The sequence below is a fragment of the Bos taurus genome, chromosome 14, assembly GCF_002263795.3.
Source record: "Bos taurus isolate L1 Dominette 01449 registration number 42190680 breed Hereford chromosome 14, ARS-UCD2.0, whole genome shotgun sequence".
Lineage (NCBI taxonomy): Eukaryota > Metazoa > Chordata > Mammalia > Artiodactyla > Bovidae > Bos > Bos taurus.
Genome location: NC_037341.1, coordinates 37,223,792 through 37,246,562, shown reverse-complemented (window position 1 = coordinate 37,246,562; position 22,771 = coordinate 37,223,792). Strand labels below are relative to the sequence as shown.

General features: G+C 42.3%; 2 protein-coding genes across 4 annotated transcripts in view; both read right to left on the bottom strand.

Moving 5' to 3' along the window:
* Nucleotides 1-5,500, bottom strand: part of LY96 (lymphocyte antigen 96) — a 32,825-nt gene extending 27,325 nt beyond the window's left edge. Inside the window, 1 exon segment of the mRNA NM_001046517.1 lies at nt 5,386-5,500. Within this exon segment, the coding sequence (NP_001039982.1) occupies nt 5,386-5,497 (112 nt within the window). The 5' untranslated portion in view covers nt 5,498-5,500.
* A 7,127-nt stretch (nt 5,501-12,627) lies between these two features.
* TMEM70 (transmembrane protein 70) overlaps nt 12,628-22,771 on the bottom strand; it is a 14,578-nt gene continuing 4,434 nt past the window's right edge. The window contains exons 1-4 of one of the 3 annotated variants that reach the window (XR_001501840.3): nt 20,279-20,564; nt 18,876-18,981; nt 16,590-16,746; nt 13,294-13,381 (exon numbers count right to left, since the gene is read on the bottom strand). Coding sequence is in view for 1 of the 3 variants with exons in the window: in NM_001099126.2 (NP_001092596.1) it covers nt 12,924-13,381; nt 18,876-18,981; nt 20,279-20,479 (765 nt within the window). In the remaining 2 variants the exon portion in view is untranslated. 3 annotated transcript variants of the gene reach the window in all.

Sequence of the window (22,771 nt, the reverse complement as noted above, 5' to 3'; positions counted from 1 at the left end):
ACGAAGGCCAACCGGCCACATACCAAGGGATGCACACAACAGTGCTCTATTACACTGTGTGTGTGTGTGTGTGTGTGTGTGTGTGTGTGTGTGTGTGAATTCAGTCGTGTCCAACTCTTTGTGACCCCATGGACTGTAGCCCACTAGGCTCCGCTGTCCATGGGATTCTCCAGGCAAGAATACTGGAGTGGGTTGCCATGCCCTCCTCCAGGGGATCTTCCCAACCCAGGGACCGAACCCACAATCTTCTGTGACTACTCCAATGCAGGCGAATTCTTTACCGATGAGCCACTGGGGGAAGCCCTCTATTACACTAACACCCATAAGTAAGACAAAAGTCAGGAGTTCCTTGAGGATGCCAGCTATATTGGTTTTTTTTTTTTTAATATTTATTTGCCTGCACCAAGTCTTAGTAGCAGCATATGGGATCTTTAGTTGTGGCATGTGGGATCTATTTCCCTGACCAGTGATGAAACCCAGGCCCCCTGAGTCTTAGTCACTGGATCACCAGAGAAGTCCCATACCAGCTATAACTTAATATGCCTCTTCAGCATTCCTCAGCATAATAACTAAAATAACTAAACATAATGCCTATTAAAGACATTAATAAACTGAATTAAATTCAACTTACTTGACTAGTCTCTGTAAGGCAAGTAGGACTTTTAATGGACCTCAAAGGTTTCCAAAGAACAGAAAGATACAGAATATTTCAGGTTAGAGAATAGTAGAAATATAAATAAAGGTCAGTCAAGAGGCTGGCCTGCCTGGAGTCGGGAGCTAGGGGGAAGAGAGGGAAGATCAGATGCCAAGATACACACAGTTAGCTGGGAGGACCATGCAGCAACCACATATCCAATCAGTCAGCAAGTCCAGTGGCTCCATCTTCAGAAGACAGTAAGTCCCCTACATACGAATAAGTTCTGTTCCAAGAGTGCATTCATAAGTCCAATTTGCTCTTAGGTCCAACAAAATTAGCCTAGGTACCCAATTAACATGATTGGTGATAAAGTACTGTACTGTAGTAGGTTTATAATACTTTTCACACAAATAATACATAAAAAGCAAACAAAAAATAAAACATTTTTTATCTTGTAGTATAGTACCTTGTGGAGAAGGCAATGGCACCCCACTCCAGTACTCTTGCCTGGAAAAATCTCATGGACGGAGGAGCCTGGAAGGCCACAGTCCATGGGTTTGCTGAGGGTCGGACACAACTGAGCAACTTCACTTTCACTTTTCACTTTCATGCATTGGAGAAGGAAATGGCAACCCACTCCAGTGTGCTTGCCTGGAGAATCCCAGGGATGGCAGAGCCTGGTGGGCTGCCGTCTATGGGGTCACACAGAGTCGGACACGACTGAAGTGACTTAGCAGCAGCAGCATAGTACCTTGAAAAGTACAGTAGTACCATACATCGGCTGGCATATAGGAGCTGGCACTGAGTGAACAGGCAAGAAGAGTTACTGAGGACGGAGAGGAGGTGGGAGACATCAGAGCTGAAGGAATGTCAGCAACAGGAGATGGAGGGAAAGCTGCAATTTCACTCATGCCTGACATTGATGGAACACATGTTCGCATCTCTGAAAGTTTGCAATTTGAAGGTTTGAATGTAGGGGACTTCCAGCACCAACCCCACCTCATCACCTCCACTGCTCCCGCTCTGGCCTGAGTCACCAATCTCTCATTCACTTGGACTATTGCAAGTCTCCCCACAGGTTGTCTGCTTCCACCTTTGCCATTTTACAGATTACCAATCCATGAGACAGACCAAGCTTTGCTCACAGTAAAAGGTAAAGTCATCTCCTGACTTACAAAGCTGTCGTTCCTTTCCCGTTCCCTTCTATGAGGTCATCTCCTACTGCTTCCCCAGCACTCACTCCATGGCACCCACACTGGCCTCCTTGCTATTCCTTCCTCACCACCTCTAGGCCACTGGGCTTGCTCTTTCCCCCACCCCTTCCCCTGGGTATGGTCGTGGCTCACTCCCTTTACTATTCCTGTCCTGGCTACGTGTCACCTCCTCAGTGAGGCCCTCTTTGGCCATCCTAACTTAAAATGCAACCCCCACTCCCATCTTTGCACTCTCTATCCCCTCCCTCACCTTACTCTTTTCTCATAGCAGTCACCACCATCTGACATGCTGAATATTTCACTGATCAAAACTCCAGGAGGGCTGGGACTTTTGTTGTTCACTGCTACATTATCCTCAATGTCTAGAACAAGCACATGCCAGATGCTCAGTGAATACTGGCTAAATTAAATAATCCATGAATTCCTTACATTTCAGGATGACCTACAGCCAAAAACACATTACAACTGAGTCTAACAACTCTAGGCTACAGGACAGTGCCTGTCCAGGACTGTGTGGACTGACTCGCACAGCCATGTTTTCTGCCTTTTCCAGAGTTGGAGAATAAAACAGCCAATTATTCCCATTTCTGTATGTTGCGGGCTGAAATGTGCTCTCCCTAAATTCATATGTTGACATTTTAATCCTTAGAAGCTCAGAATGTGACTGTCTTTGGTTGTTGTTTAATTGCTAAGTTGAATCTGACTCTTTTGCAACTCCATGGACTGTAGCCCACCAGGCTCCCCTGTCCATGAAATTTCCCAGGCAAGAATACTGGAGTGGGTTGCCATTTCCTTCTTCAACTGTCTTTGGAGACAGTGCCTTTAAGAGATGATTAAATTAAAATGAGCCCATTAGAGTAGGCTCTAATCCAATGTCATCAGTAACCTTAGAAGAAGAGGTGATTTAGACATACAGGGAGTCCCCAGGAATGAGCGCACACAGAGAAAAGGTCATATGAACACATGGCAAGAAGATGGTCATTTACAAGCCAAGGAGAGAGTCCTCAGAATGAAATTAAACCTTGAACTTGGATTTCCCACCTCGAGAACTGTGAGAAATAGATTTCTGCTGATTAAGCCACACAGTCTGTGCTGTTTAGTTACAGCAGCCCTGGCAAACAGGTACACCATGTAAGCCCAGTAGTTAGGCCAAATGGGAATCATGCTCACAGAAAGGACTGAGTTATTGTCACCAACATCCTGACAATAACACTGGAGGGATCAATGCTTCTAACACATGATCCGCTTCCATCTTGGCACAGATGAGGAGGGTCAGAGAGGCCTGGCAGCCAGGAGAGTCTTGCTGTAGCTGTGTGCCCCAACCTGCTCCCCATGATCCCTACATCCGTGGGGCAACAGAAAAAGACCATGAAATTTCTCAGCATTGGAGAGAAGCAGGTAAGATCCCTCCTCAAGGGATTTCCCTGGTGGTTCAGTGGCTAAGACACCAAGCTGCCAATGCAGGGCACCTGGGTTTGATCCCTGGTCAGGAAACTAGATTCCATATGCTGCAACTGAAAAGAACCTACATGCCGCAACAAAGATCAAAGACCCCGAGTGCCACAACTAAGACCCGCCTCAGCCAAATAAATAAATAAAATAAATTTTTTTAAGAAAAGAAGATCCTTTCTCAAAAAAATCAAATTAAAAGACAAATTGAGTTAGCGTTACTAGAAGATTAAGAGTTAAATAAATTGGGACTTCCCTGGCTGTCCAGTGGTTAAGACTTCACCTTCCAATGCAGGGAGTGTGGGTTCAATCCCTGGTCAGGAAGCTAAGATCCCACGTGCCTTGAGGCCAAAAAACCCAAACATAACAAACAGAAGCAATATTGTAATAAATTCAATAGAGGCTTTAAAAGTGGTCTACACCAAAAAATATTTTTTTAAAAAAGCTAGATAGATAGTATAAAGTGTTACATAAATAAAGACCATATGAAACACAGCACAGAAAAGGTGGTATAATCAGTGTGTGTGGAGCAGAGAGAAGGTTCTGTCTTTGGTTCTCTCAGCACCAAAGCAGAGAGAAGAGGGCTGAGTGCACTGAGGAGGTCCTGGGACACAGGAGTGTGAACTGACCTCCCGGGATGGGGAATTTTCAGGGATAAGTTGAGCAGGAATTCAGTACAATCACAAACAGGAAAAAAGCCATCAGTCTGAGACTGGTCACACACTTAGACTTTGTTCCCACATCTGGGATTACTTCTAATTCCCCAGGAGTAACTTTATATTAATATTTGCCAGAGTGTATTTGGCACACTCAAAAAATTAGAGAAAATAAAACTGAAAATTGGGAGATTAAATAGATTTATTTACTGCAGAACTTCTCAGAACTCAAAGTACATTTGTAAATCTCCCCCATATGATTAGACCATAAATCCTTTTTTCCCATGAGAATTTCAACTAACCAGTATTTTCAGGAGCATCCCTTTAAGACTTCCTGATATTGCTAGTCGGTAGAAAAGGCCAACCAACCCATGGTGCTTTGGTGTAAAGCACCAAACCAAAACAGTGGTCAAGCTCCAAAGCTGTGCTTTCAGACCAGCAGATATTTGTAGAGAAAGGGGGGAAGCAAAACAAGATAGAACAAAACAAACAACAGTGATCCAACCAGTGAATAGCATTCGACTGTGGCTGATTTCTTTTTTTAAGTAATTAATGTTATTGTTTCTATGTGGCTCTGGGCTGAAAATTCTACCTCAAAATAATCCTTGCAAAATGGGTTTGAAAATCACTTTCACTTTACAGATTAAAAAGCTGGAGCACAGAGAGGCTGAGACTTTGCTGACGATCTCACAGATAGTAACTGACAGAATCAGCCTTACACCCAATTAGGGAGGTTCTACCAAAAGCCTTTAACACAACAGCCTGGAACACTTGAACACGCCTGTTATACACCCAACACGGTGCTAGAGGAAAAAAAAAAAAATCAAAGCCTGGAGATAGAACCAATTCCAAGAAGCAGCTAGGACTGTTCTACCTTCTCAAGAAGAACCAGTCAATCTTATGTTAGTCACTCAATCGTGTCTGACTCTGCAATTTTATGGACTATGGCCTGCCAGACTCCTCTGTCCATGGAATTCTCCAGGCAAGAATACTGGAGTGGATAGCCACTCCCTTCTCCAGGGGATCTTCCCAACCCAGGGATGAACCCAGGTATCCTGCATTGCAGGCAGAGTCTTTACCATCTGAGCCACCAGGGAAGCCCCCAGTCTTGGGCTGAGACAAAAATCTCAGAAGCAGATGTTCTGCCAGAACAGGGAAGAATCTGAAACTGGGTTCAAGGTAAAGATAGCTGACCAAAGGAAAGGACAGAAGTGCTTGGAAGTCAAGAGAAACGCAGTTCAGAGACTCATGAGGTCTATGATGGATGGAGAAAATCCACAGAGGGCAGGAACCAGACATCCCTTTTGCTGCCAGCAGCCTCCCCAAAAGCTGGAACACACGGTCGTTTCCTGTGTCCTGGTGACAGCAGAGGAAGGTTCCTGTGAAAACACCCTTGGAATGGTTGACCTGTTTTCGCCTTTGTACTTACCACAGTAGTCGTACCAAACGGTGGCGTCAGAGGAGTTGCAGACCCAACGATTCTCCCTAGGTTCAGTAAATATGGAAGAAAACAGGGTGGAAAAAAGCACAAATGGAAACATGATTCAATCTCTCCAAAACTTTAAAAATGTAAGGAGAATCTGTAACTAATCTTCAGACTCTTCCCCTTTATTTTTAGTAAAGGGAAAAAAATGTAACTTAGTCATCAGTCACATGATTTGAGTTCCTATCCAACTGTTTCCTCTTTTGAATGTGTGTGTGCGCGCGTGTGTGTGTTTAATATTTGAGCACTTCCTGCGAGAGGAGAGGAAAATGATTTAGAATGTACTCTTCGACCATGTGATACAAATGAGAGCACAGAGCTTTAAAAACAAAATGAGGTACTTCCTGGTCAATAGTAACAAAACCTGTCTTCTTTAGAAACTCAAAAGCCCAGCACTCTTTATCCCTCTGTGTTGCTTGCTATTCTCCCAAGTTCTTTTTCTTTTTTCTTTAAACCCTAAGCACACCCTCCTATTCTTTCTTTATTTATGGCTGTGCTGCTTGGCTTGGAAGCATGAAGTCCTAGACAGCCAGGGAATTCCCTCCCGCACGATCTTTATACATCAATTCTTACAGCCCAGAGAGCAGGACCGTCAGCTCTGAACTGAACAGTGTTCATGCACAGTGTTTTTGCTCGGCGACAGGTTGAGCCAAAGGGTAGAGACTGGCTGGATGAGACCTCAGACACAGGACACTAGCCAGAGTCCTGCATTATGGGCATGGGTCCCACCATGCTTGAGAATGCCCTCACTTTAGCCAACTACAGGGAATTTCAAGGGAATACCTTGAAATAGTCATCATTTTGGGTGTGGAATGTATTTCATTCCAAACCTCTCACTCTGCTCTAGAAAAACAGCTAACCCTTTAGATACTTTGCTACCTGAAATCCTTTAAAGGACAATGGCCTGTGGATTAGTAGCCAAAAATAGCATAGAGTCAGAGCCTTCAAATTTACAAGTTTAGAGGAAAATAATCATATTTGTAAAAGTTTTTTTTTTTTAACTGAGGCATGGTCCTACTTTACCATTTGGTTTTTTTAAGGCAAAAATTCATGGGGTAGGGGTTGGGCTAGTGAAACGGGGAGTTGCTCAACTGGTATTGTTTCAGGTTGGCCAGATGAAAAGTTCTAGAGACCTATTGCACAACAAGGCAAATACAGTTAACACTAGAGTCTTTGTTCCTTTCAGTGTGTTCTGAGAGGACTAGGAGCCTGCATGGGTGTGTCCTCTTTCTTCCCCCGACTTTTAAAATACATTTTTATATTATGGAAAAAACACAGAAAATTTACCATCTTAACCGATTTTTTTTTTTTTCTGGACACACTAGGTATGATCTTAGTTCCACTAAAAGGAATAAAGACTCTAGAGAAAGTGCTGTTTCAGGTCTGAGGCAGAAAAGGTATAAGAAGATCATATACCTAGAACATCTTACTGTATTAGATAACCAATCTGATGACAGTCCCATTGACCAAAGAATGGTTTCCTATTGCTGTTGTAACAAATAGCCACAAATTTAATGCCTTAAAAACAAAACAAATGGGGGCTTTCGTAGTGGATTAGTGGTAAAGAATCTGCCTGCCAGTGCAGAAGACATGGGTTTGATCCCTGATCTGGAAAGATCCCACACACCACAGAGTGACTAAGCCTGTGTGCCACAACTGGTGAGCCTGTGCTCTAGAGCCGGGGAGCCGCAGCTATTAGCCCATGTGCTCTAGAGCTGGTGCTCCACAAGAGTAACCCCATGTCCCTGCAACTAGAGGAAACCTCGCAGCAACAGAAACCCAGCACAAATCCCCCCCCAAAAAATGCAAATGGGGGATTCCCTGGTGGTTCAGTGGTTAAGATTCTGTACTTTCACTGCTGAGGGCCCAGGTTTGAACCCCAGCTGGAGAACTAAGATCCTAAAGCCGCCTGGAGCAGCCAGGAAAAAAAAAATCTCTTAAAATTCTGAAGGTTGGAGTCCAAATCAGTTTTTAATTAATTTACTTATTTTAATTGGAGGCTAATTACTTTACAATATTGTAGTGGTTTTTGCCATACATCAACATGAATTAGCCATGGGCACACATGTGTTCCCCATCCAGAACCCCCCTCCCACCTCTGTCCCCATCCCATCCCCCAGGGTCATCCCAGTGCACCAGCCCTGAGCCCCCTGTCTCATGCATCAAACCTGGACCGGCGATCTGCTTCACATATGATAAGATACACGTTTCAGTGCTACCCTCCCAAATCACTTTCAGTGGACTAAAAGCAAGGAGTCAACATACCTAGTTCTTCTGGAATCTCCAGGGGAACGATTCATTAACTTGCCTTTTCAGCTTGTGGGCTGCAATCCTTTCATTCCTCCATCTTCAAAATTCAGCACTGCATCATCTCTGCTTCTGTCATCACATCACCTTCTCCCCTGATCTCCTGCCTGCCTCTTATAAGGACCCTGTGATTTTACTGCAACCATTTGGACAGTACAGGACAATCTTCCCAACACAAGATCCACCTATAAAATCCCTTTTGGCATTTAATGTAACATTCATAGCTTCCAGACTTAAACATTCAGCCTGCCTGTAGACTGTATGATCATTAATAAGACAGTAACTTTGGTGTATTGAAATACATCAAATGTATTCAAATCCATGAGCTCATAATACTTGTTTAAAGTCTAATCAGCCAATGGTACTAGGAAACTAATTGTATTTTGAAAACTGATAAAGGGAAAGAATCAAGCATTTATCCTGACCTTTCTATGGAGATTGAACTACTGGTAACCAAATAGTACAGAGAGGCACGTTTCCCTTGCCTTCTCATGCTCTTTTCTCTTTTAGAAGTATTAGAGCTAGTACATGAAAAAGGAATGATAGAATAGAACCATTTTGTAATATCTAATAAATTAGTGAACTTAGAAAACACATCAGAGGTTGCTAATATCACAAAGAGAGATAAGAACACATCGTATACCTCTCAATGGATGAACAGGGTGGTAGCCAATCTCTAATACAGCCCCCAAATATCCTTACTTCTTGGTATGCAAATTCTTGTGTAGTCCCCTCCAACAATGAATAAGGGTGACTGAGTAAATAAGAAAATATTGCACAATGATAAAGTGCAACTTCCAAAATAGATCATAAAAGCCTCTACCTTGTTCTCCTGGATCAATTGCTCTGGGGCAAACAGTAGCTCTATGGGCTTCCCTGGTGGCTCAGAGGATAAAGCGTCTGCCTGCAATGCAGGAGACCCAGGTTCGATCCTTGGGTTGGGAAGATACCCTGGAGAAGGAAGTGGTAACCCACTCCAGTATTCTTGCCTGGAGAATCCCATGGACAGAGAAGCCTGGCGGGCTACAGTCCACGGGGTTGCAAAGAGTCGAACACGACTGAGTGACTTCACTCAAACAGTAGCTCTAAAGAGAGATCCATGCAGTAGGAAACCAGATCTCCTCCCAAAAGGCCAGCACCATGTATAGATGTGAGAGTTGAACCATAAAGAAGGCTGAGTACCGAAGAATTGATGCTTTCGAATTGTAGTGCTGGAGAAAACTCTTGAGAGTCCCTTGGACAACAAGGAGATCCAACTAGTCACTCCTAAAGGAAATCAACCCTGAATATTCATTGGAAGGGCTGATGCTGAAGCTGAAGCTCCAATATTTGGGCCACCTGATGCCAAGAGCTGACTCATGGGAAAAGACCCTAATGCTAGGAAAGACTGAGGGTAGGAGGACAAGGGGCAACAGAGGATGAGACGGTTGGATGGCATTATTGACTCAGTGGACATGAGTTTGAGCAAGCTCCAGGAGATAGTGAAGGACAGGGAAATCTGGCGTGCTGCCCTTCATAGGATCGAAAAGAGTCGGACAGGACTAAGCAACTAAACAACAAAAAAATGTGTCAGTCACATATGTGAGCCACCTTGGAAGCAGTTCTTCAGATGACAGGAGCATCAGCTGATATCTTCACTGCAACCCCATGAGAGAACCTGAGCCATACCCACTCAGCTGAGTCATTTCCAAATACCCAACCAACAGACACTGTGCAGTTGTGTTTGTTTTAAACCACATTTTAGGGGCAATTTGTTATACAACAATAGATAATTAATACAAACATCAGCTATGAATTAGTTCTTGTCTAACTAATCAAACCTCAGTCTAATGAAGCCTAAAGTCCAACTACCAATTTATAGCAAATACAGTAGACAGAGAAATATTAACTACACCTTGGGAATATAATAAAAAAATCTAGACTGTGAAAACATGTATAGGACGAAAAACTCAGTTTATTCAACAGATGACGTGCAAGGGGAAGAAAAAAAGAAGATATTCCCTGCTGGTCCAGTGGTCAGGATTCCTCACTTCCGTTGCTGGCCGTCCTGGTTTGACTCCTTTTTGAGGAACTAAGATCCCACAAGCCACGTGGCACAGCTTAAAAACAAAGTGAAAGAAATAGAAGGGCCCACGGATTAGGAGTCTTAAAAGACATTTCAAAAGTAGGTGTAAATAAGGTGAGAACTTTACTTAGATCTTAATCCAAACAGAGGGGGGAAATTATGAAACAATTGGAAATTGGTAGACTGGATATTTGATAACTTTGGGATTAGGGACAGCTTAGGTATAATGGTATTGCTATTTAAGTCCTTATCTTGTAGATAAGGGGCTTCCCTGGTGGTTCAGACAGTAAAGAATCTGCCTACAATGCAGGAGACCTGGGTTCAATCCCTGGTCAGGAAGATCCCCTGGAGAATCAAATGGCAACTCACTCCAGTATTCTGCCTGGGCAATCCCATGGACAGAGGAGCCTGATGGGCTATAGCCCATGGGGTCACAAAGAGTCCGACACAACTGAGTGACCAACACTTTCACTTGTAGAATTACAAAATTAAATATTTAAGAAAGAAATGCTATGATGTCTGCAACTTGCTCCCAAATAAAAGTAGAGGGCAGGAGGTCTAGAGGAAACAATACTGACCACAAATTGGTAATTGCTGAATCTGGATAACCATCCTTTTTCTGAAAAAATCCTAATACAATTTTAACAAACGAGTCATTCATAACTAATGACCATTTTGTTACTTTTGCTATTATCTTTCAACGTGATGTAATTATTAATATACCGAGGGGAAGGATTACATTTTACTGTCAAGGGTATGCTATCTGATGTAACCCAGATGTTCAAAGGAATCACCTTGTCTTCTGAGACTCAAATAAACCTTACTCAATATCCTTCCCATAGATTGTAGGAGATTCATCAGGGTCTCAATCTTTCCAGCATTACTCTGCCGGGGGAGGGTAGTAGAGTGGCATGGAGGGATGTGCATGTATTTTCCCCTTATCTTGGCCTGAGTTGCTTCTGCAGACTTATTTCACTGATGAATCATCATGGTATCCTACATATGCTGATCCTTTTCTAAGCTTGGTCTCAGTCCAAATCGTGCCCTTGAGAAGACATCTTTCTCATGCAGTCTTTTAAGCAACCATGCTGTCCTCTGAGGAATTATTCTGATACTAACAAAAATAAGTTTTTTCACTCCACTACACAGGAGACAAAATGACTGCACGTATACAGGACATTTCGGAGAAGGCAATGGCACCCCACTCCAGCACCCTTGCCTGGAAAATCCCATGGACGGAGGAGCCTGGTAGGCTGCAGTCCACGGGGTCACAAAGAGTCGGACACAACTGAGCGACTTCACTTTCACTTTTCACTTTCCTGCACTGGAGAAGGAAATGGCAACCCACTCCAGTGTTCTTGCCTGGAGAATCCCAGGGATGGGGGAGCCTGGTGGGCTGCCGTCCATGGGGTCGCACAGAGTCGGACACGACTGAAGCGACTTAGCAACAGCAGCAGCAGCATACAGGACATTTAAAGAAACAGGTATGATGTACTCAAAACAAATTATGAAAAAAGTGACCCTCAAGAGAAAACTTTAAAATGTTAACAGTGCTGTTTTCTTCTATGTATCTAATGTTTGATAATGAGTATTTGACTATGGAATACCTTTTTACAGAAAGATATAAACCACATTAATTGTTAAGACAGCAACACATGTATACCTAGGTGACAGAGGACAGAAGGGCAGGCAGGCAGAGAAGTCCAAGCAGAGGCCAGAGGTGGTGGCAGCCTGTTCATCTCTGAGAATACAGCCCGCCCTCTACTAGGACCACAGGCTGGCTGATACTAGCAGAGGGCAGGCTCTAAATCTCAGAAAGAGCACTTTGCTACCTTAAGCTGTCTCCTGTAACCTTCTAACAACTTGACACTTCATCTTTCCAAGAACTAGTGATGCTCCTGACATGACTGAAGCGACTTAGCAGCAGCAGCAGCAGTGATGCTCCTACTGCTTCTCCATGCACTTCCCTCACACAGAAGGAAATCATAAAAATTAGATTTACTATTGTAGCAGGTGATAGGAGGCCTTGGGTAGCTCTGTAGACTCAGTGTTCACCTCCCTCTCATACACAGTTAAGCCATAAAGATTAGATTAACCATCATGGCAGGTGATGGCTATTACACAGCTTTATACAGACTGGGTGTTTTGTTCCTAACTGTGACTCTGGCAACTTGCTCAGTACCCAATGCATTCTAGGCACATAATCAGCATTACCAATCTAAATAACGATGTGAGGCCATTTGTTCCTGGCTGAAAATCCTTCACAAGAACCAACTTTCTACAATTAGAGGTAAAAATCTTAAAATGCCAATACGTGGTAAGTTAGCATGAAGACTGCTATTTTATAAAAGGTACTATCCATCTGTATGGGTACGATCGTACCAAAGTAGATAGGATTTTCCCTATGTGTGATAGAGTGTACCAAAGGAGAGTACATGTGGAGAGACAAGCAGAACCACTGAAGACAAACTCCTCAGGTAACCACTTGCCTTCAAGCTAACCACACTCTACTGTATACAATCTTTAAAATGGGCAGCCATGTCAGAGAAGATAGGCAAAAACCTGTATTCAGAGCCAAAGGAAGCAGATTAACACTTGCTTTCTATAACGTGTGAATTTTTAGAGTTTCTACTGTGGGAAAAGGTAGTATCTATATCCTTAGAAAAGTTCATACACAAAGGAAAAATAACTTTCCCACATGCTTCTGATACCCAATTCCCAGGTGAGACTCATTTATTATATAAAATTAACCATGCATACATCAGCATATACATGTATTTCACACCCTTTTAAACAAAATGGTAGAATGTTACATGTTTTCTTTTTCAAACATAACTTTTTTTATTATAAAGGAACACAAGTCTCTGAATTAAAAGTTCTGATACAACTTAAATTATTTAACAATCAGTCACTAACAAAATCAAACATAAAGGCAATTATCGTACACTGGAACACAAATCACGTTTAAGCACAAACATAAAAATAACAAACTCAAGACTTTTCCAGCAGTCCAGAGGTTAAAACTTCACCCTTCCAATGCAGGGGGCATCAGTTCGGTCCCTGGTAGCAGAACTAAAATCTCACATGCCATGTGGCATGACAAAAAGCAGACTCATTTCTCTTCTTTAAGCTGTTTCTTTTCACTGGCTTCTTCCAGATCAAAAGTGAATGGTTTGTCATAACCCATTAAATGGTTATAGTCTTCAGGGTTTGGAAAGAGTGCTGGATTAACTAACAATGATTTCGTTTTAGCATAAAACGTAGTAAACACATGCGTGCTGTTTGGAATCTTCACATCATTCTGGTGAAATACTGTACTTTTTTCCGAAAGTACAACACTGTAAGTAATGGCTTTGTAAGTGTCTGTTCTGGCCTCATGGTACAAGCGAATGACATAGCCTTTTGTAAGAAAGTGAAGCAGTGCTGGAGTGATCACTGTAAAGCTTCCTATGGTGCCATAAAATAAGATTTGCAAAGGGAGACTTCCAAATATAACATTATTTTGTGCAAAAATGTATGGTAGAAACGCAAGGCTGATCAGACTTGTAGAGTAAGAAAAACACTTCACACCTAAAGAAAGAAAATAGGAGAGGATTAATACCATCCCATTAATTCTTCTTTCTTCCTACCATATCATTACCAAAACAACAAAACCAAAACACCAATATAGTGCTTATTATATTCCAGGCTTTATTTTAAGCACTCTGCATATTTTATTCATGAAATCTACAAAAAATTCCTGTAAGATAAATGTATAATTATCATCATCATCACTCCCATTTAAAAGATGAGAAAATATCAGGCACTTGCTCAATGTCACAAAGCTACCAAATAGCTATGTGAAAATGTAAAGTCACCAGTCATGTCCAACTCTTTTCGACCCCATGGACTGACTATAGCCCACCAGGCTCCTCTGTCTATGGAATTCTCCAGGGAAAAACACTGGAGTAGGTAGCCATTCCCTTTACCAGGGGATCTTCCTGACCCAGCATTGCAGGCAGACTCTTTATCGTCTGAGCCACTAGGGAAGCCTCACCAAATAGTGGTGTTGGGATTCAAACCCAGACAATCTGACTCTAGGGTCGAGTCTGTTGGCTATTAAAATGCACTACCCAATTAAAGATTTAATATTACTCAAAAATCCTTATGAATACTATAAAACTTACTCCAGTCAGCAGATAATCAAATAAAATGCTCCGTTAACAAGTACTTCCACAGATCTAAAACAAAATGCTCAAATACAGGCCTAACTTTATCAGGCTAAGTGCCCAACATTAAAATAGCAAATTTAAAAACAAAAACTCCCCACTGGTGGTTAAGAAACGTGTGGGAGAGGTAAAATTTCCTTATCAAGGAAAAACACTCAAGTTAAAATAGTGACATATTTTTACTTAGAAAGATTTTTTTTAAATCACTGACTTCTGAACTATATATTTAAAAATGGTCAAAATGGTAACTTTTACATTATGTTTACTTTACCACAGTAAATAAATAACTTAAAATGAAATTTTCTTAGTTTGAATGTATAATTTTAACATGATTGAACACCATCTGTTTGGAAAATGGACAAGCTGAAATCCTAGATGAGCTGATTATAAAGTTAATTTGGAACAACAAAGGAAGCAAAAAAGAGAGGGAGAGTTAGATACTAAAACATTAAAATAGTGTTGTATAGGCTCAGTACTGAACAGATCAATGGAACAAAAGCACAAAATCTAGAAACCTCACTGCGTATGGAAATTTAGTGTAAAGATATAATTTAAAACTAGTGGTGCTGGGGCAACTGGATAGCCACACAGAAAAAAATAAAATTCAATTGATCCCTCATATCATATACCTAGAAAATTCCAAATAATCCAGAGATCTAGGTGTATAAAATAAGAAAGCTATAAGAAGCCCTGTGAAGGCCTTATATACCTGTAAAGGCCTTATAATCTGAGAACAGAAAAACTTTTCTAATTATGACTTAAAATACAGAGGCAATCAAGAGGAAAGTTGATAAATCTGATCACGTTTTTAAAATGTACACAGACATAAATACCATAAACAAAATAAAGAAATGAATGAGAAAAATACTACAAACTTGTATCACAAAGGATTAAAATACCCAAGATATAAAAGGTTGCCAGTATATGAGAAGAAAAAGATCAACAACCCAATAAACAAATGAGTAAGAAATATAAGCCGACAGTTCAATGCAACAAAAAATGCACATGAATGCACATGGCCTTTAAACAGATTGTGTGTGTGTGTGTGTGTGTTTTAGTTGACGCTCAGTCATGTCTGACTCTTTGCGACCCCATGGACTATAGCCCACCAAGATCCTCTGTCCATGGAATTCCCCAGGCAAGAATACTGGAGTGGGTTGCCATGCCCTTCTCAAAGGGATCTTCCCAACCCAGGGATAGAACCTAGGTCTCCTGCATTGCAGGCAGATTCTTTCCCATCTGAGCCAGCAGGGAAGATTGCAAAAGATTAAATGATGCTAAACTTCTAACATAAGAAACATGTGATTAAAACCACAGTGAGATATTACTTTTCCCCCAAATTGGCAAAAACCAAAAAATCTGATACCATACATGTTGATGAGGCTGTAACACAGCAGTCACTCTCATACATCACTGCTGGTTGAAGGCTTCTTGTTTGCACCAGTAATCTAAAAATAATTTCTTCTTCTCACAAGTAGTTGTCATGACATTGGTACAAATGGGATTTAATGGGGACCAGACTCTTGAGAGTCCCTTGGACTGCAAGGAGATCCAACCAGTCCATTCTGAAGGAGATCAGCCCTGGGTGTTCTTTGGAAGGAATGATGCTGAAGCTGAAACTCCAGTACTTTGGCCACCTCATGTGAAGAGTTGACTCATTGGAAAAGACTCTGATGCTGGGAGGGATTGGGGGCAGGAGGAGAAGGGGACGACAGAGGACGAGATGGCTGGATGGCATCACTGACTCGATGGACGTGAGTCTCAGTGAACTCCGGGAGTTGGTGATGGACAGGGAGGCCAGGCGTGCTGCAATTCATGGGGCTGCAAAGAGTCGGACACGACTGAGTGACTGATCTGATCTGAAGCTGTCTTCTGCAGAAAAACCACCTCTTGTTTCCCCATTATTCTTTTCACACTATAGTAGTATGAGTGGTATCCCTCAAATTCACATCCACCCAGAACCCCAGAATGTGACCTTATTTGGAGACAGGGTCTTTGCAGACAATTAAAAGTTGAGATGAAATCATCCTGGATTAGGGTGGACCCTACATCCAATGTGAGTGTCCTTAACAGGGCAGAACAGGACAAGCAGAGACACAGAGAAGGCCTTGTGAAGTAGCAGGCAGAGACTGAAGTTATGCAACTACAAGCCAAGGAACACAAAGGATGGCTGCGAGCCATCAGAAGCTGCAAGAGACAAAGAAGAGTTCTTCCCTAGCGCCTTCAGAGCATGTACATGCCAACACTGTGATTTCAGACTTCTGGCCTTCAAAACTGCGAGAATAAATTTTTGCCGTTTTAAGCCACGAAGTGTGTGAAAATGAATTTTAAAAGCCCTAGGAAACTAATACATACATATACTTTATTATGCCTGGTGGTGGTTGTGGTTTAGCCACTAAGTTGTGTCGAACTCTTCCAACCTCATGGACTGTAGTCCACCAGGCTTCTCTGTCTATGGGATTCTCCAAGCAAGAATACTGGAGTGGGTTGCCATTTCCTTCTCCAGGGGATCTTCCTGATCCAGGGATCAAACCTGCATCTCCTGCATTGCAGGCAAATTCTTTACCTACCGAGCCATCAGGGAAGCCAAGCATCAGTTGCTCAGGTTGAAGTAATTGCTATTTCTAAACATATTCTGGGTTTTCCCATCCTGATGCCTTTGCTCATACGACTTCCATGCATGGGATGTCCCGCTTTCACACCTCTTTATGTTCAAATTCTACTCATCTTAAAATGAGAATACAATGACATCAGTAATTTTTGTTGCTGAATTAACAAGAACTGCCAACTCAAAGTCCCCTCAAATGTCTTTACAGTAGGATCCAATTTGGTAGTTTAAAGAATCTCCAGGAATGGTACCTCTATGTCAATGCCTCTCACTCAGTTTTACACAGAAAAATTATTAATTCCTGATAAGCATATATAATGACTTTCTATTTTAATATGGAAGGAACTCAAACATCAAATTCTGCTACAATTCTAGAACTTTGAATACCATGCAAAATTTTGCTGCTCCACAAATATTGTATTATAACCATACTAAAATTAGGAGGCTTCCTAGGTGGTGCTAGTAATAAAGATCCTGCCTGCCAATGTAGGAGACATAAGAGATGTGGGTTCGATCCCTGGATCAGGAAGATACCCTGAAGGAGAGCATGGCAGCCCCCTCGAGTATTCTTGCCTGGAGAATTTCATGGACAGAGAAGCCTGGCAGGCTATAGTCCATAGGGTTGCAAAGAGTCAGACATGACTGAATCAACTTAGCACACACACTAAAATTAATTCGTATTTATATTCTCTTCAGTTCAGAACTGAGTCAAGCGGGGACATGAAATAAATGGATAAACCTTCCCTTCATTTGAACGAATGGTGTCTGTGTTCATAAAGAAGGGTATCATGGGGGTCACAGTTGACACATCTCAAGGGCATCAATCCAGGTATCCAAGGCTCAATCCAGAGATTGACACAGGCTCAAAGACCTACTCATGTTGTAACTTCTGAAGAAATTACTACCATCCAAAACTGATTCTTCAAGAACTCAGAACTCCCCAACAGTGACTATAATCAGTCTTTATTCCCAAAAAGTTTTAAATTAGCTGAAGTTGTATTTTAAATATACTCAATTTTAATGTCACACACACTTGGGAACTTACAGATTTTCAGGTTAAATTTCAGACAACCAAGTAACATCAACATGATCAAAAACACACATGTCAATGGGGCACTGAAATCTTGTGGCTGTAAGGTAATCCTCCAAATATTTCAGGTTATACTTTTTTATATAAGGATTATTGAAATGAAATACCACCTCAGAAACCTGAACAAACCACATACCTACATTCTTCGTTTCTAAATTATCCCATACTACATACTGAATTATGACCTAAGGAGACAAAACAACTTTAAATTTGTAGTTATTTAATACACTGTCTTTTCCTACTCCATAACTCCCTACCTACCATGTGCAAAAGTCACTAAGTAAATACATTTGCTGAAAATTCTAAGATCTAAAAAATGTAGACTTAATATATCTTTGAATCATAATTACTCTATAGAGTAAATGTCTACTCACCCAAAATAACTACTAAGTATTCATTCATATTTGCTTCTCTGAATATTCAAACATTATATAAATATACGTTTTGTTGCTAAACATCCTGAGAGGTGACCAAAGGATGAATCTTTGTGCTCAGTCATAAGACCACAAAGTCGTAAGAGTCTTCAAAAACCTTTTAAAAGCCTCCTAAAGGGACTTTCCTGGTGGTCCCGTGGTTAAGAATCTGCCCTGCAATGTAGGAGATTCAGGTTCAATCCGCAGTGGGGAACTACAATCCCACATGCAGGGAGGGCAACTAAGGGGACTGTAGATGCAATTGCAGGGGGCCTGCTGCAACTACTGAGACCAAATGCAAGAAAAGATCCCACATGACACAACAAAGATCCTGAGGCAGCCAAATAAATAAATGAATAGATAAATAAAAATTTAAATTTCCTAAAAATGCAAAGGTCTCAACCTCCAAATCCTTATTAAATCTTATAACCTTTCCTCTGTCTTGCAACTGAGGTGGTGGCTCAGGGATAAAGAATCCGCCTGCCAATGCAGGAGATGCAAGAGACATAGGTTTGATCCCTGAGTCAAGAAGATCCCCTGAAACACTGGCAACCCACTCCAGTATTCTTGCCTGTGAAACCCCATGGACAGTGAGCCAGGCAGGCAACAGTCCATGGGGTCTTAAGAGAGTCAGACAGGACTTAGCAACTAAACAACAATAAAAATAGTAAGTATCATATGCTCAGAACCTTTTTTATATTCAAAAGGTTGAAAAAAGGAAGTACCCTCATTTATGATTACCCACCAAATACTGTTCGGGCCAAATTCCCAGTATAAATCAGCCTTCCATCTTCTGATTTGTCAAGCTGTGTATGTGAACATCGAACACCTCTTTCCCAACAAACAGGTATCTATTGAAAGAGAGACCATGATGTGAGTGCATAATAAATTGCATTTTAGACCAACTTTTAAATTTTTTTAAGTTTATTTTGAAAAATATAATAAAGAGAATGTCTCATATGGGGTGATTTAAGGAATTCTTCCAAATAATCTAGAGCTAAAGAACTCAAATTGAGTAACAGAAAGGCTTTCCTTAATCCCAATCACAAGTAGACACTGAATTGGGAGTTTAAAGACCTAGGTTTGCATGCCAGCTAGAAGCTTGTTAGATAAAGTGTGACCGTAAACAAGTAAAAAGTTAGTGGAGTAGTTTCTTCTATTGCATGTCACTATCACTCAATTGCAAAGATTTAAATACATTAGTTTTTGTTTAAAAAAAAACACACCACTTTATTTAAGCAAAACACTGCAGATTCAGTGTTTATAAAGCCCAGGTAGTTTTTAATACTTCTAAAATATTTATACCACAGCTATTATTATTATATATATATATATATTCTTTCCCCAAACTCTTTATATCCATTCCTTGTTCCTTATAAGGAAAAATTTCCACTTGAACTCCTACATCAAATTTCACAGGAACAAGAGTTCCCAGAACCTCTGAAAATGACTTTCACTACACACCCTCTTGAAGATGTAAAAGGCATGCCTAATTCCTTTAGGCTGAAATTTAATTAGATTTCAATTCCCGCACTGGCTTTCCAAGTTTCGGCATGTTTGCTAATCCTAATATTTTACAGGGCAGGATTAGGAGACAATTTATTCAGATTAAAATAAGAAGGATTAACGTCTTTATCCCGTTTCCCGCCCGCCCTCCCCACCCCCACCCCCACCCCCCGCCAGGGAGCATAGTAACTCCTAAAAATAGGGCCACCTAATAAAAAATTGAAAAAACTCAGAGGTTCTCCGAGTTTTTTCAGTTCCATCTCCACGTGGCACATCTAACTTCCTTGAAGATTAGTTCTTACAAGCTTGCGCTCAAGGACAGAAAAGGCTCAAGGACAGAAAAAACTGAGTCCTCGCTGGATTTGCAACCATCTGTAAAGTGACTGGAACCGCCCAGAAAATAATCACTTTCCAAGGGGCACTTGGATCCGCGGGTGCTGTGAACCCCGGGATGCACCGGCCTGGTCCCGAGGCCCAAACATACTATTCCCGCCAGCCTGGGACTGGGCTCCTTCCGTACAGGAGCCGCGGGGCAGTAGGGGAGAAGCTGCGGGGAAGCCGGGCTCCCCAGGCCGGATGCTACTTCCACCACCCGCCCCCCTCCCCGCCCTCACACGGGTCCGAAGCCCTCTATCCGCCGACCTGGGCTCGCACCCGACGCAGAACAGGCGCGGCAGCCGACAGCCCCGTGCCCCCGACGCGCCCTGAGGAGCCTCTGCAGGAGGCCGCCCTCGAGACAGCCGCCCTGGGGTCTCGGAGCGCGCTGGAAGCCCACAGCGCTGTCCTCTTCCCGCTGAGCCGCAGTCCGGCCGCCCACGGGCCGCCCAACGCCAGAAACAGCATCCCACACCCAACCAGGAAAGGCGACCGCACTGCGGCGGCACCGCGACACCCTAAACCGCGGCTTCTCACCAGTCCCGGCTGGAATGAACCGCGCAGGCGCATCCCCCAGAAGGCCCACCGGCAGGGTTGGCCGCCGGCGCGTGCGCAGGACATTCGGCACGCCTGCAACGTGCCCAACCTCGCGCGTTCCCTCCGCGCTGAGCTCTGCACCGGATCAGACCGTTGCTGCGGGGACCAGCACACGCCCAGCTTCCATGCTGCTTCCCCTTGTCGGAGTGTGGGGTTCTTTATAACAGTGTGGAAGAACTGAAGGGAGTGTGTGTGTGTGTGTGTGTGTGTGTCTTTATAACAGTGTGGAAGAACTGAAGGGAGTGTGTGTGTGTGTGTGTGTGTGTGTCTTTATAACAGTGTGGAAGAACTGAAGGGAGTGTGTGTGTGTGTGTGTGTGTGTGTCTTTATAACAGTGTGGAAGAACTGAAGGGAGTGTGTGTGTGTGTGTTGGTCGCTTAGTCGTGTCCGACTCTTTGCGACCCCATGGGCTGTAACCTGCCAGGTTTCTCTGTCCCTGGGATTCTCTAGGCGTGGACGGAGATGCCAGGCAGGCTAGAGTCTTGGCCTCTTTATAACAGTGTGGAAGGATAGAGGGGAGAGCCATGCTCAAAGGACAAATCCTGGAAGCCCGAGTTAAATGTTTCATTCTCCTGGGTGTCATTTTCTAGGCTCCCTTAAACATTTTCTTTATGGAAAATGTTTCTAATCTATTGGCACAGAGGAATAATACATTACACGTTTGCACAAAAATGAATGGTAATTTGATCCAACCAATGAGTTGGTAGAAGATAAGTAGAATTTGCTCATTGTTGATACTTGTCAAATTTGTTTTCTGAAATCATTCTTATTCGTGTACCGGATAGTTTATTATTTGTTAAAGAGGTATTGAGTGCCTTGCCTATTGCCAGGACTAACTCGGAAGCTGAGGCTATAAAGATACTGAATAAAACTGGGAATCCACAGCGCTTTATGTTGCAGGAAGTAGAATCCCTTCCAAGTTAGGAGAGAGGGCGCTTGTCTAACACTCAAATGAATTGCGCGAGGACACGCATGAACTGGGAAAGCAAAAGATGATTGGGTAGGGGCATCTGGGTGGAGAGCAGTAGGGTAAGGAAACCCAGAACTGCTCTGCCATGTGGCTCACAGTCTGGGGTTTTAAGGTGATAGGATAAATTTCCAGGTTGTCTTTGGCCAATCATTCTGACTCAAGGTCCTTCCTGGTGGCTCAGGCATTGCTCAAGGAAGATGGATGCCAGGAAGAAGGACTCTGGGAAGTGGTCAGACATGTGGTGTCTCCTGACTTTTCCCCAACTCTTCTGGTCGTGGTGGCTTGTTAGTTCCACGTTCCTTACCAGGACCTCGTGTCATAAAACAGCTCACACAAATGGTTACTATAGTGCCTGGCCAGGGTGGGCAGTTTCAGCCAGTATGCTTCCCCTAACACATAGTGAAGGCAACCCTAAAAAATAAGTTGAAATATAATGTTTTATTATAATTGAAATATACCAATTTATGAAATATTACAGAAGCCCAAGATGCAGAATGATTAATTTAGCCTGAGAAGGCCCAGAGGTTCAGGTTCAGCTGAGTATCGAGAGATGAGCATCCAACTAGTCAATACGCTCTTTTGTTTATTTCAGAACCATATGTTTTACTCAAAATGTTATTTGCATAAGAGAGGAACAAACTAATAGTCTAAACTAGTACCACCTTCACAACTCCAAATCCTGTCTACCTTTTTCTGGGTATCTAGAAGGATAAAATAATACTATCTCTTTATGGATAATTTCACTTTCTTTTTTGTTTCGTTTACTGAAGTATAGCCAATTTACAGTGTTGTGCTAATTTGCCGTACAGCAAAGTGACTCCATTATACACATATATACATTCTTTTTCATATTCTTTTCCCTTCTGGTTTATCCCAGGAGACTGGGTATAGTTCCCTGTGCTATACAGTAGAACTTTGTTATTTATTCATTCTAAATATAGTAGTTTTGTCTGAGCGTGTTTTATAGATATGTTCATTGGTGCCATATATTTGATTGCACATAAATGATACCATATGGTATTTGTCTTTCTCTTTCTGGCTCACTTCACTTAGTATGATACTCTCTAGTTCTATCCATGATGCTGCAAATGGCATTATTTTGTTCTTTTTTTATGAATGAGTAATATTCCTTTGTGGACTTCCCAGGCGGCTCAGTGGTAAAAAATCTGCCTGCAATGCAAGAGATGTGTTTT